Source organism: Macaca nemestrina, chromosome 1 (genome assembly GCF_043159975.1).
Source record: "Macaca nemestrina isolate mMacNem1 chromosome 1, mMacNem.hap1, whole genome shotgun sequence".
NCBI classification, from domain to species: Eukaryota; Metazoa; Chordata; class Mammalia; order Primates; family Cercopithecidae; genus Macaca; species Macaca nemestrina.
Genome location: NC_092125.1, coordinates 25315166 through 25330113, shown reverse-complemented (window position 1 = coordinate 25330113; position 14948 = coordinate 25315166). Strand labels below are relative to the sequence as shown.

The following is a 14948-nucleotide window of genomic DNA, read 5'->3' as shown; positions in this document are numbered from 1 at the left end:
TTTTTTGAGACGGGGTCTCACTCTGTTGCCCAGGTTGGAGGGCAGTGACACCATCACAGCTCACAGCAGCCTCCACCTCTCGGGACAGGCAATCCTCCCACCTAAGCCTCCGGAGGAGCTGGGGCTGCAGGTGTGTGCCACCGCACCCAGCTAATTTTGTATTGTTATTATTTGCAGAGATGGGTATTGCTATGTCTCAAACTCCTGAGCTCAAGCGATCCTCCAGCTTCAGCCTAAAGTGCTAGGATTACAGGCGTGAGCCACTGCATCTGGCCACCTTTTTAAAAACTTGATTATCTTGAAGATCTTTCATGGTGGCACACATAGAATTATCTGTTGTGTGTGTGTTTTTTTAACGGTTATATATGAATACGCCAAAATTTATCAGGTTCCCCGTTGATGGACGTTTACATTATTTTCTCTGTATACTGTGAGAGTTTATCCTCAGAAAAAATTAAATTCTCAGAGAAATGGCAAAATCCTGCCTGGAATTTTGACATAAGGGGTTTGCTTGAAATGGTGCTAATTTTCAAGAGCAAAACTTGAGGGCAGTGTGCTGTGTGAGAAAGAACAAAGGCCCGGCAAGACCTGGCCTCTTGTCCAGGCTCTGACACATGAGCTGTGTGACTGCGGGAGAGTCACTTCACCTCCCTGACCTTCAGTCTCTTTATCTGCAAAGTGGAGCAAATAAGATCTGCCCAGCTTACCTCACTCAATTGTTGTTAGGATCAAATGAAATAAAAAATATAAAAGGATTTTGTAAACTGAAAGTGTGGAGCAAATGTTTCGTAAGACCATGATGTTACAGCATCAGTCCCTGGAGTCAGCCAGAGAAAGCTACATGTCCAAGCTGGCATCAAGAGGTAAGAGTAAGTGTCTTTCTCTCTGTATATCTATAATGCATATATATACACACACACACACATTACTCTCTATGTATATATATACACACACACACACATTACTCTCTATGTATATATACACACACACACATTACTCTCTATGTATATATATACACACACACATTACTCTCTATGTATATACACACACACACACACATTGCTCTCTATGTATATATACACACACACACACATTACTCTCTATGTATATATATACACATGCATACGTATATGTTTGTATTGTTCTATTTATGTGTGTGTATATACACATATGTACGCAAGTGTGTGTTTGTGTGTCTCTTATACTCTATGTGCCTGGCATATAGCAAGTGCTGTCTGCTAACCTGAGAGACTTGTCTGCTGGCCTTAGGGGGCTGTGGGTGGAATGAGCGGAGGGAACTGAAACATATAACCTGCTCACCAAAGGAGGTCACTTGCCTGTCATTGTTTACTCACAGAGTGTGACTGCAGGCATCGTCCCTCCCTCGTGTTTCCTTAGTGCCCTGTGCCCCTCTCTAGTGGGATGATCCGTTTCCTTGCCCACCTGTCTGCTTGACTGGGAGGTTACATCTGTGTCTGTCACCTCCACCCTCACTACCAGCACAGTGTGTGACATTTTCTCCTAGTAAGGATGGCCACCACATGACCTCTCGTGAGGCGTCTCTCCTTGGCTTGTAGGTGGCTGTCTCTCCATGTCTTTACATCATCTTCACGGTGTCTTCCCTCTTTACATGCCTGTGTCCTAATCTCATCTTTTTATTTATTTGTTCTTTTTAATAGAGTCTTGCTCTCTCGCCCAGGCTGGAGTGCAGTGGCACAATCTCGGCTCACTGCAGCCTCCGCCTCCTGGGTTCAAGGGATTCTCCCACCTCAGCCTCCTCAATAGCTGGGACTATAGGTGTGTACCACCATGCCTGGCTAATTTTTTATATTTTTAGTAGAGATGTCTGGTTTTTGTTTTGGTTTGGTTTGGTTTATTCTGAGATGGAGTTTCGCTCTTATTGCCCAGGCTGGAGTGCAATGGCGTGATCTCGGCTCGCTGCAACCTCTGCCTCCCAGGTTCAAGCAGTTCTCCTGCCTCAGCCTTCTAAGTAGCTGGGTTTACAAGTGCCTACCACCACACCTGGCTCATTCTTTTGTATTTTCAGTAGAGACGGGGCTTCACCATGTTGGCCAGGCTGGTCTCAAACTCCTGGCCTCAGGTGATCCGCCCACCTCAGCCTCCCAGAGTGCTGGGATTACAGGCATGAGCCACCGCTCCCAGCCGAGATGGGGTTTACCATGTTGGTCAGGCTGGTCTCGAACTCCTGACCTCAGGTGATCTACCCACCTCTGCTCCCAAAGTGCTGGGATTACAGGCATGAGCCGCCTCGCCCAACCTAATCTTGTCTTCTTATAAGGACACGAGTCATATTGGATCAGGGCCCACACTAATCACCTCATTTTAACTTAGTGACCTCTTTTTTTTTTTTTTTTTTTTTTTTTTTTTGAGACGGAGTCTGGCTCTGTCACCCAGGCTGGAGTGCAGTGGCTGGATCTCAGCTCACTGCAAGCTCCGCCTCCCGGGTTTACGCCATTCTCCTGCCTTAGCCTCCCGAGTAGCTGGGACTATAGGCGCCCGCCACCTCGCCCGGCTAGTTTTTTGTATTTTTTTTAATAGAGACGGGGTTTCACTGTGTTAGCCAGGATGGTCTCGATCTCCTGACCTAGTGATTCGCCTGTCTCGGCCTCCCAAAGTGCTGGGATTACAGGCTTGAGCCACCGCGCCCGGCCTTAGTGACCTCTTTCAAGACCTTTTCTCCAAATACAGTTACATTCTGAGGTATTGGGAGTTAGGATTTCAACATAAGAATTTCAGGGGACAAAATTCAGCCCGTAACAGAAACTGAGGTTTAGCGATTATTATGTGTTAATGGATGAGGAAGGAACAAAAGAGTGAATGGGTTTCACACCTTCAGGACAAACAACCACTTTCTGGGTGGTTTGTGGGGCAAGAGTAGGAAGAGCTTGGTTTTGGGGGCTAGGGGAAGAAGAGATGAAGATGACTACGTTTGGCTGAATGCAGACAGATAATGGAGGCTGGCAGTATAGCCTGGATTTTAGGGCTGATTTGAAGCCTGTCCTGGGGCTCGCCAGGGCATCTCCAGCTAGAGTAGGGGCCCAAGGCAGCTGTGAACCTTGCCTTGTTCCAACTGGCTTTAATTTTTTTCTTTGAAATGTTATTACCATATTTTAAATAAAAAGATAATATGTTCTTGTCAAAAGAGAAAACCCTGCAACTGTTGCCTATCTCATTCAGAGGAAAAGCCACTGGTCAAGGAAGTTCTACCTAACACCCCCACCCGCTTGTCGCCCTCTTTCCTGGTCTCCTAGAACTTCCCCTCATTCATGCTACCCTGGCCACACCCCTCCTTGCCTCTGACCACCTGTGAAAACCAGGAGCCATCTCTTTGTCACTTCATACTTTCATTTCTGGGCTAGCATTAAGACTGAATGTCTTTTTTTTTTTTTTTTTTTTTTTGAGACACATGCTCGCTGTGTCACCCAGGCAGGATTGCAGTGGCTCGATCTCAGCTCACTGCAACCTCTGCCTCCTGGGTTTAAGCGATTCTCCTGCCTCAACCTCATGAGCAGCTGGGACTATGGGCGCATGCTACCATGCCTTACTAATTTTTGTATTTTTAGTAGAGATGGGGTTTCACCATATTGGCTAGACTGGTCTCGAACTCCTGACCTAGTGATCTGCTCACCTCGGCCTCCCAAAGTGCTGCGATATCTGACATGAGCCACTGTGCCTAGTGTGTCTTTTTATATGTTTGTAAGTAATCTGTTTTTCTGTCTTTGAGAATTGCCTATTTATGTCTTTCGCTGATGTATCTCTTGGACTATTAGTCTTAGCTTTCATTTTCAAAGTATTATTATTTATTCACTTATTTTTTTTTTGGAGACAGGGTCTCACTCTGTAACCCAGGCTGGAGTGCAGTGACGCGGTCCGGACTCACTGAGTTTTGACCTCCTTGGGCTCAAGTGATCCTCGCACCTCAGCCTCTGAGTAGCTGGGACTAAGGCATGCACCATCATGCCCAGCTAATTTTTTATTTTTTGTAGAGGTTGGGTCTTGCCATGTTGCCCAGGCTGGTCTCTAACTTCTTGGCTCAAGCAGTCCTGCTAGCTCGGCCTCCTCACATGTTGGGATTACAGGCCTGAGCCACTGCATCTGGCCCATTTTTCAAGCTATTATTGACTGAATTCCAAACCTGTAAAAAGCTTTAGGAATGAAGCTATTCATCTCAGAATTATTTACAATGGCGAAAAATTGGAAACAAATGACCACCAATGGGGAATGATTATGTAGACAGTGGAAAGCTTATTAGGCAACCATTAAAAAGGATATTTATTAATAGTAAAATGACAAAGTAACATGAAATACAAATATATGAAATAACATGAAGTCTTAGATTATAACATAATACTAAATGAAAAAAATGATTCTTCAGGAAATTTTTTTTTTTTGAGACGGAATCTCGCTTTGTCACCCAGGCTGGCATGTAATGATGCGATCTTGGCTCACTGCAGCCTCCGCCTCCCAAGTTGAAGTGGTTCTCCTGCCTCAGCCTCCCAAGTAGCTGGGATAACAGGCATGTGCCACCATGCCTGGCTAATTTTCATACTTTTAGTAGAGATAGGGTTTCACCATGTTGGCCAGGCTGGTCTCAAACTCCTGACCTCAGGCGATCCGCCCACCTCGGCCTCCCAAAGTACTGGGATTACAGGCGTGAGCCACTGCACCTGGCCGGGAAAAAATTTTATGTAAAATGATTACAGTTTATAAATAAAGACTTTGGACGGCCATCTGCCATCATATTAATAATGGCTGTGTTTGAAAGTGGTATTATGGGCAACTTTGATTTTTTCCAACTTTTCTGCACTTTTATATTAAGTTGATTTACTTGAAAATAGAAAGCAAAATGATCACAAGGGCTTGGCTCAGTGGCTCACGCCTGTAATCCCAGCATTTTGGGAGGCCAAGGCGGGTGGATTACCTGAGGTCAGGAGTTTGAGAACAGCCTGGCCAACATGATGAAACCCCATCTCTACTAAAAATACAAAAAATTAGCCAGGCATGGTGTCGGGTCCCTGTAATCATAGCTGCCTGGGAGGCTGAGGCAGGAGAATCGCTTGAACCTGGGAGGTGGAGGTTGTAGTGAGCCAAGATCATGCCATTGCACTCCAGCCTGGGGAACAAAGTGAGACTCTGTTTCAATTAAAAAACAAAACAAAAAGAAAAGAAAAGAAAAATAATCACAAAGTATCACTCAAAACATAACAACTTTAATGGAAATAAAAATACAAGAAGGGAAACATTTGCTCATAATGTGCTACCCCTAAGAAACCACACAGCCCTGTTCTTCCCTCTTCCCTGGGAACCCTTGTCTATAGGAATACATAATTTGTAGGTAGTTTTGAACAAACGATCCAATTTTACAATGAAACATGAATATTTGAAATCTAACACTGAGGAGAGAATTTAGGAGGCTGTGGCGATTTTTAAAAATTTATTTATTTATTTATTTATTTAGACAGAGTCTCACTCTATCACCCAGGCTGGAGTGCAGTGGCGCAATCTCAGCTCACTGCAACTTCCGCCTCCTGGGTTCAAGTGATTCTCTTGCCTCAGCATCACCAGTAGCTGCTGTTATAGGCGCCCACCACCACACCTGGCTAATTTTTTTGTATTTTTAGTAGAGACATGGTTTCACCATGTTGGCCAGGCTGGTAGCAAATTAAACAGAGTAGTAAAACATTATATGGTGCCACTAAATTATCTGGAGTTGTTCCACAGGTCAGGGTGATTGAGGTATCTCTAGTGGGTCATTGCTACGAGCACTGGGCAGTGTGAGTCCTGGCCTCACATTTGGTAGCAGGCCATCTGTATCTATCAGCCCCCCAGGCCCCTCAGCCCTCAATGAAAGAAAGCTAATTGTAGAGTCAAGAATATGACCTGCTATAATGGTTCGATCCTCGGAGAAGGAAGGACTCCACAGCCTGGTGAGGACCCCTCTCCCCAGCTCTGAGGATCAGCAAGTCATTCAAGGGCAGTACCAGGTGGTGGTTAAGACCTGGACTATGGATCCAGAGGTACCTGGGTTCAACCCTGGCTCTAGACATTAGGCATGTTACTAACCTCTCTGAGCCTCAGTTTCCCTAGCTGTGAAATCAGAGTCACTGTGAAGACTGAATGAGGAAACTCATACATGTGGTTCCTGGACCAGAACAAATCTTCAACCAGTGGTTATAATTATTACTCTGTGTGTCTATCCTGTATCTTTTCTGCTGCAGTGAAAGTTAGTTATTCAATGAAAGGGAGTAACCTGCTGATGGGGGTGGTCTGGGTGCCTCAATGCTGTGGTCAGTGGGTTGGCATCACACTCAGCACCCTGCCCAACACAGGCACCACCCCCGCGCCCCCATAGCTGCTGCCACTGCCTTCCTAAGAACAGTGACTTCCTGTTTTCTAAGTTCTTACCCTGCAATGTCATCACCAGTTGTGCCTGAGCCTGGGGGTGGAGCTGGGCAGCAGCAGGACTCAGGACTCAAAGTTGAGGGGGTCAAAGGAAGGAAGGTGGGGGAGTAGAAAGCTGGCCACTCCTACCTGGATCGTGAGATACTGTGATTCATATTGATTCCATTAGTACCTACCAACTGAGCGCTTAGCAGGTACCAAGCCCTTCCCATTTGAGTGTCACACACCCTGGGAGGTCGCTGTGATTACTCAGGGATCGCACAGTAGCAACGCCAGGACTTGGATTGCAGTTGTCTCCTTCGTAGGATTTATTCTTACCTGTCGGGCTTCCTACCAAAGTGGAAACAAGCTGGATGGGGGTGAGGTTTGAAAGACTGCCCAATAGAAATGGGAGGATCTGTGTGATTTGTGCTTCTGAAGGCAGAACTAGGTTCAAAGTTTTTTTTAACTCTGAAAATTAGAGCTCTCCACCAGTGATTGCTGGGTGCTGAGCTTCCTGTCACCAGAGATATTCAAGCGGAGGCCAGAAGTGCTACCAAAGAAGCTCCTGGAAGACGTGGGAGGTCCTCTGTATGAGAGGAACCCCCAGAGGCACTGGGATAAGAGAAGGGACTTTGCATCAGATGCGCTCAGAAAATCTCTAGCTGTGTGACCTATTTGAGCCGCAATGTCATTGTCTGCACAATAGAATTGGTAATAATTCTGCCCGTATTGTGCAAGGTTGGTCTGAGGATTAAGCCGGATCATGCAAGTGCGAAGAGCTCTCTAACCTGTATGCTTGGTGCATGCGTTACATCATTATCTTTTTGTGAAGTGAGGAGTTCTCAGAAAGTCTACACACTACTGAGCTCCTACTGTGTGCCAGGCACTTTGTACATACCCATTATCTGTTTTGTTTTGTTTTTTTGTTTTTTTTGAGACGGAGTCTCACTCTGTTGCCCAGGCTGGAGTGTAGAGGTGGGATCTCCGCTCACTGCAAGCTCCACCTCCTGGGTTCACGCCATTCTCCTGCCTCAGCCTCCCAAGTCGCTGGGACTACAGGCACCCGCCATCACGCCCGGCTAATTTTTTTTTTTTTTTGTATTTTTAGTAGAGACGGGGTTTCACCGTGTTAGCCAGGATGGTCTCCTGACCTCATGATCCGCCTGCCTTGGCCTTCCAAAGTGCTGGGATTACAGGCATGAGCCACTACGCCTGGTCCCCATTATCTGTTTTTATCTTCACACACTCCTGAAGAGTGGGTATCCCCATCCTGAGCTGGGAAACCTGGCCAGGTTCTGTCCCTAACTCTGGCATTATGGGATGGGAGGTCGGAGGGCCGTCCCCTGCTGCCACTGCTTGTATCTGCAGAGCCTCTCAGCATGCGCCACTGTGCAGGGCACCCCAAAAACTGTACCTCATTGCTCCGCGCCCATGAAGTCGGTCTTATCAAAGCCCTTTTGCAGATAGGAGAACTGAAGCTCAGAGAGGTTAAGAAAGCTGTTCCAAAACAAGCCAATAATGGGGCAGATTCCACATTTGAGTCTTAGAGTCTTTCTGACTCGAAGGCTTATGTTCTTTGCCCTTCTCTAAGCCTGTGCTGGTGAGGAGGGGAAACGAGCAAATGAAACTATATGGCACCATCTGCGCTTGCCAGAGCCAGTGGTGGGGGGAGGACTTGAAGTGAAACGTTTACAAGCCGTTGTGACTAAGTGTCAAAAATGGGCAAAATGGCAAGGGCTGTGAATTCAGAGGTAGGTGGAATCTCTGGGTCCTGTGCCACAGGTCAGGTGCATCGAAGGCATAAGGCTAAGACAAGTACCTGGAGTCCGGAGACCCAGGAATTCCCTTCCAGCTTTGCCACTAACCTGCAGGTGTCCTTGGTGAAGTTGCTTCATTTCTCTGATCTCAGTTTATCCACCTGTGAATTGGGCCCAATAATAGCCCCCTGTTTGTCTCCTGGCACTCATAAGAATCAAACTCCATCAGACACAGGAAGTCAGTTTAAAAGTAGAAATTAGGGTTCGAATGAGAAGAATCCTTATTAGTTGGATGTGAGGGAGTCCTGCAGATGCCCAGCTCCGAAACAGGATTTGCTGGAGAAGGAGGATGACTGGAGGGGAAGAGGGCACCAGTGTGTATTTGCAGCCTCAGGGTATGGCAGGACCAGGTTGATTAAGGCCTGATCCCTGTTAGCAGAAGTTCACAGTCTGGCTCAGAGACAACACAGTTCAAGTAAATCTCACCTAGAGAAACCAGATTCTGTAAGGATAGGTGTGTCTCCCCCAGGGTGCACTCTGGGGCCCCAGAATCTTCCTGTTAATGGTCAGTGCCATGAGACTTCCTGAACTCAGGGCTTTTATGAAGATGACAAAAGGCTATAAAGGGATGGTGAGGCTCACTGTCACTAATTAGACTCACAACACTTAGATACAATGACCCATATGCCTAGATACTCTGTGATCCTCTTTGGCTGCCCCCAGCCTCCTCTGAGCATCTCACATGGCCTATTCCTGGTATCTTGCTACAGGGCAAGAAGGTTCCAGCTTCTTGTGCATGGGCTTAAAGTAGAAATCATGGCAATAACAATAGGTGGCATAATGGAATACATACTCTTATGGGGTCCTTCGCCCCATAAGAATTATTTTATTTGATCTTCACTCCATAAGAAGTATCGTATTTGGCCAGGCACGGTGGCTCATGCCTGTAATCCCAGCACTTTGGGAGGCCGAGGGGGGTGGATCACTTGAGTTCAGGAGTTTGAGACCAGCCTGGCCAACATGGCGAAACCCTGTCTCTGCTAAAATTATAAAAATTAGCAGGGTGTGGTGGTGCATGCCTGTAATCCCAGCCACTTGGGAGGCTGAGGCAGGAGAATCACTTGAAACCGGGAGGCAGTGGTTGCAGTGAGCTGAGGTCATGCCATTGCACTCCAGCCTGGGCAACAGAGTGAGACTACATCTCAAAAAAAAAAAAAGTATCATAATTAACCCTCACCACCATCTAACGAGACAGGTTGTATTGTTATCCCCATTTTACAGATGAGAAAACCAAGGCTTAGAGAAGTTCCATAATACACAGTTCGGAAGTACAGTGTATAAGAAAGACCAAAGCTTTAATTTTGTTCCTTCTATCTGTTTAACAGAAATTTACGTTTGTTGTAGGGTGTAGCTGCATTTCTATGGAAGGCCGGGCTTCCCTCTCACATGCTCTGGCCGCTGTAATGATGCAGGTCTGAATCTCAATCCATTCATGGCCATGCAATGAAGTCCCCATGCTCAGGTTCCACTCCAGGCCACTTAAGTCAGAGCCTCAGGGGAGAGGGCAGTGGATTGAGAGTCTGTGTGAGAACTCTCTGTCAGTCTCTGGGGCTCCTTGCAAATGCTGAGGTTCTCCTGGGTGCTGTAAATCTTGGGTAGGGATCAGGAACATGAAATAAAACAGCTTCTCCACTTGTACAGAAAAGTAGCTACCATGTAAAACCCAAAACCTCCTAGGAAGCAGCTGCTGGTCCCTTTGGGATGGAATTGGTAGAAAGATGAGGAAGCCGCAGGAGGGCGTGCAGGGAAGAAGCCAGGACCAAGAATAGAGTGGCGATGCGGTACCTTTGAGCTGGCATCCTGCAAAACTGTCTGCTGTCCAGGGAAGCCCCTGCACCTCGTATGTGGCCTCAAGAGCTAAGCCTTAAGCCCCATGAAGGTAGGGACTCAGAAGACTCGACCCAAATATCAGACATCATTGTCTTTTGATTCTCATCACAACCCTTAAGGTAGATATGATTACCCTCCATTTAACAGATGAGGTAACTGAGGCCCAGAGAGGGGAGTTACTTGTCCAAGACCACACAGTTAGTAAGTGGCAGAGGAAGTACTCGAACCCACCTGCACGCAATCCAGAGTTCATTCCATTTCAATAGTTCCCCACACGAGCAGATGCCCAATGAATATTTAATTAATCGCATTACTGAATCAGGTCCTGCATCCCTGCATGGAGCTTTCTGGGCCATGACTGTCTTCCTCAGGCCCATCTCTCCCAGCACAGGCATAGTGGGACTGACGAGAGGAGGATCCAACACAGGGAATTATATTGGGGTTGATATCCCCTCCTCCACCCAACCACACACAGCACACTTGTCATCAGTCATAAAACTATGCAGAAAAGAAGGAAGGAAGGAAGGAAGGAAGGAAGGAAGGAAGGAAGGAAGGAAGGAACGAAGGAAGGAACGAGGGAAGGAACGAAGGAATGAACGAAGGAAGGAACGAAGGAAGGAAGGAAGAAAACTTGTTCATATTACTTATCTCAGGGAGGTGCCCAATCCTCCTGCCCCTCTACAGTGCTGAGTCTGCACAACACAAAGAAATATTTCTTATTTGTGCTAAATTTACTGTCCAGTAATTTTTCTGTTCTCATTTTCTGTGACAAGCAGCTGAGTGATTTTCTCCTGGCTTTTCTTCTGAGTCTCAACCAGTCCCATAAATCGCCACAGTTATCTCCTCTGCAGTCCTAACAGCAAAAAGTCACCCCAGCTTTGGTGGCCTTCATGGGGGCTGGCTTGTCCCCCAGAGGCCTTTAGATCCTCCCTAGGTCAGTGAGGACTTCCAGCAATACCTTGGGGGTCAGAGGGCAGGCACACCTGGGGCTGGGCCCGGCATCTTCCTCATCACTGAAGCTCAGCCCTGAAACATTCCATGATATCGAGTGATTGTCTACCCTGTGCCCTGCACTCTGATGCCGGGGCTGGAGGAAGAGGCAACAATGAAGATGCAGCCATTGGTCTCTGGTGCTGGCAGCCTAGATGGAGGGGCATCTGAGTCCTGAGGAGTTGGGTCTGTAGAGCACTTTGGGAGATATCGGCTCTTGAACTGACATCCTCTCACTTTTTCCTCAGGGGTTCAGGTGGTAGGATAGTCTGATTTTAACAGGTGTTGAGTGGAGGGGTATAACACAGGCCTGGAAGAGGATCTAGCTCAACAGGCAAGGGGGTAGAAAAATATGGGTGTGTTCAAGGAAGAATGGGGTATAAAAGACAGGAGCAGAGGGACAGGGTGGCATAAAGCTGTAATCTTTTCAGGCCTGGACTTGTTATGGCAGAGCCCTAACATGGCTGGACAAAGAGCCTGGACTCTCATCCGAGTGGCTGGGTCTCTGGGCAGGGTCTGTGGGAAGTTTGCAGAGATCAGCTGCCTGGGGGCAAGAGGGGTCCTGAATTAGGAGTCAAAAGCTTGGGGACAGAGGGATTCAGGGTGGTGGGGGTGGGAACACTGGCGGTTGCCTTTGAATCATCTGCTTCCATAGTTCGTCGGGAGGCCAAAATGTTGCTGGTATGGAGGGGCAGGCAGGACTGGCCCAGGGGCAGGAAGGGGGAGAGAGCTGCTAGGGGTCAGTCCTGGGCTGCCTGTCACTGTGTGCTCTGAACCGGAATCCTCGGTGCATCTGTCAGAGGGTGGGTGGCAGGAGGATCTGACGATGATTACATTTAAGGCAGTGTCTGCAGAAATGTTAGTTTCCACCTGTTCAACTAAGAGGCAGCTGACAGAGCATACATAACCTGCCCCAAATCACACAGCCAGAAAGAATGACAGTACTCCCACATATGGCCTCCACTCCCTCCGCCCGCATCTGGGTCCAAAGGCCACCAGAGGGCGCCCAGGCCTTGGGAGACAGACACTGGCTGGGCTGGCCTGGGACCTCTGCTCTAGTTAGGAGGCACCGGTGGAGTGAGATGGATACCATGCCCTGTTTTACAGATTGAGTTGCTGCACATTTACCTAGTAGGAAGTATGGTCAGACTAAAATCCAAGTTTCCTCATTCACAGGGCTGTGATGTTTCTAATAAAACCGCTAACTTTTTTTTTCTTTCTTTTTCTTTTTTCTTTTTTTTTTTTTTTTTTGAGACGGAGCCTCACTCTGTGTGCTAGGCTGAAGTGCAGTGGCATGATCTCGGCTCACTGCAACCTCCGCCTCCCAGGTTCCAGTAATTCTCCTGCCTCAGCCTCCAGAGTGGCTGTGATTACAGGTGCCTGCCACCACACCCAGCTAATTTTTGTATTTTTAGTAGAGACAGGGTTTCACCACGTTGACCATGCTGGACTTGAACTCCTGACCTCAAGTGATCCACCCGTGTTGGCTTCCCAAAGTGCTTGGATTACAGGCGTGAGCCACCGCACCTGGCCCAAAAATGCAAACTTTTAGTTAACCAAGAGTGTATACTGTATCTGCATTCTTCAGCCCATTGTACTCCAGTGGCAGTGCCAACTAAAAGTGCATTAACTATAGCTTGACAAAGGTTAATATGGCACTAGGAGTTAGGGGCCCCTGGGAAATTTGCAGTGGGAGAGGCTAACACAGAAGAGACCTTTGAGCGGCATTTTGTAGGATGCATCAAATGTTACCGAATAGTAGGGTTTCAGGGAGAGAAATGGAGGGCACATCAAGAGGGAACAGTGCATGCAAGGCACAGGGCAAATAGTTCGGAAGAGCAAGGCATGTCCTGGGAATGTGGTGTGTGTAGTGGGAGGAGGGGAGACAGGGAAGGCTGAGGCCATGGAGCTGGGACTGGGGGGCAGGGAGATGCTGGGCCTAGGTGGGGAGGGGCACCAAAGGTACCTCTGTCTGTTGCCCGTGAAACCCTTCAGGGCACAGGGAAGGGAAGCTGAGCACCAGATCCCACTGTCCTGGGTGGGAGAGTGCCTGGTACTGAGGAGGTAGGGAGTGTGGGGAGAGTTAACCCAGATTCTTGCTGTCCTAGTTAACTGTTAGATATTGAAATGATCTCATTTGACCATCATTTGACCTGTTGTCTCCCATGGGTAGGCCTCAGAGCCACACACCTCAGGCCAGGAGTACCATTCATCCAGATGTGAACACCTTCCAGAGGCTTCCAGAGGCTTCCAGAGTTCTTGGTTCACACAGGCGCTAACATGGCTGGGCTTCTGCCGCTGAGGCAGGAGCTCTGTGCACAGAGAACAGCCTCATCTGCCTGCCTTGTTTCCACCTCCCCTCCCCCATATTGCTCCAGGCTATTTGGCCCCACAGGGGCCACATCTACCATTGGTGACAATAGGTTTTCCAGGAACTGATTGAGGTGGGAGGGAGGGAGGGGGTTGTGATCAGGCTGAAGCATGGGGATTGGATATAGTCTCCGTGTCATGATTTCGTTGGTCACAGTCAGTCCTAGTGCCACCCTGGGATGATGGGGATGTGTTCTGGTCACCTTGGGCCTGGCTGACCAGCTTTCTCTCTTGGCACAGAGGCACAGAGCTTCGGCCTGCTGGATCCCAAACTCTGCTACCTGCTGGATGGAATCCTCTTCCTCTATGGCGTCATTCTCACTGCCCTGTTCCTGAGAGTGAAGGTGGGCACCACTGGGCTTTGGGAGGAGGGCACAGGGTCCTCCGCTTGACGGATGTTCAGAAGGGCCTTGGTCTTGCAAAGTCTCAAGCTTGGGTGGTGCCTGGGGCTTGGTATCCAGGAGCAAAGCAGGGACCAGCCAAGTGTGTGCCTTGAGTGGGCTGAGGAAGAGGTGGCAGTGGCTGGCTGAGATGGACAGGGTGGGAGGGAGAGCCTGGTGCTAGGCGCCTCCATGACAAGCTGTACAAATGTGCGCACATCAGAGTATCCCAGGGAAGGCGATGCTGCTGGCGACAAAGGGGCTTACACTTAGGCAGAGGTCCTGCTGTCCAAGTGTGAATGAAGGCCATGTTAGCCTTTCTCTTGAAAAGGCTCTTTCCTCACCTGTAGTGGGAGAGCGGACAGAGCCTGGGTTTTCACTTGGTGCCTTGCAGACCCTGGATTTCTTTGTGGGGCTGGTCATGGTGTGGGCAGAGGGCGGAAGAATTTAGGAGTAAAGGGGTGGATCCAGTCCCAGTCATCACTTCGGTGCTCCCCAACCCATTTCTTGTTTGAATTTTGGACTTTGGCATAGTATTTTATTTGAAAAACCAAATCTTACTGAGTTTCTTGTTTTAAGTTTGAAAATGCTGCCCTAGATGATTTCTAAGGTTGTTTCCAATGCTCTAGATCTGTAAGACATTGCAGTTTCTCCCGCCTGAAGCGGCATGAAGTGAAGCAAGAGTGAGCCTATGTCAGCTTCCAACAGATGCTCAGGACACTAAGCGAACGCTAGGCTTCCTGGACACCAGTGCAGCCGGGCGATGGCTGAGGGCTGGGCGAGTGATGCACGTACAGCACCCTGCCCCCGGGGTCAAGATAGGAGGCGGGACCTTGACCAGCCACCATCCACCCTGGATTGTCCTCAGAGTCCCCGGAGGAAGGGACCCTAGAGAATACTCATGTGCCTGGGGATGCAGACCAAGACCCTTACACCTCTGCGCGCGCACGCGCGAGGGCGCTAGCCCAGGAAGAATAAACGCCAGCGGGTCCTGGGCCAGCGTGATGGATGCACGTGTCACAGGCGGGAGGAAAGACAGTTGGGCTCAGAAAAAGGGGCTGCCACGCCCCAGCCCCTGCAAGGGCTCAGCCCCAGGAGGCAGGGCACGCATTGTTAGTTGCCAAGGAGCGGAGTAGGGCTGTCCCTCAGGTCACCG

General features: G+C 48.6%; 1 protein-coding gene across 3 annotated transcripts in view; it reads left to right on the top strand.

Annotated features, from left to right (window-relative positions):
* Positions 1–14948, top strand: part of LOC105492990 (CD247 molecule) — an 89766-nt gene that overhangs the window by 66391 nt on the left and 8427 nt on the right. Inside the window, exons 1-2 of one of the 3 annotated variants that reach the window (XM_011760393.3) lie at positions 27–863; positions 13653–13756. In XM_011760393.3, the coding sequence (XP_011758695.1) occupies positions 782–863; positions 13653–13756 (186 nt within the window). In that variant the 5' untranslated portion in view covers positions 27–781. Of the gene's footprint in view, positions 1–26; positions 864–13652; positions 13757–14948 lie in introns of those variants that run through there. The other 2 variants (XM_011760394.3, XM_011760395.2) reach the window with 2 other exon arrangements.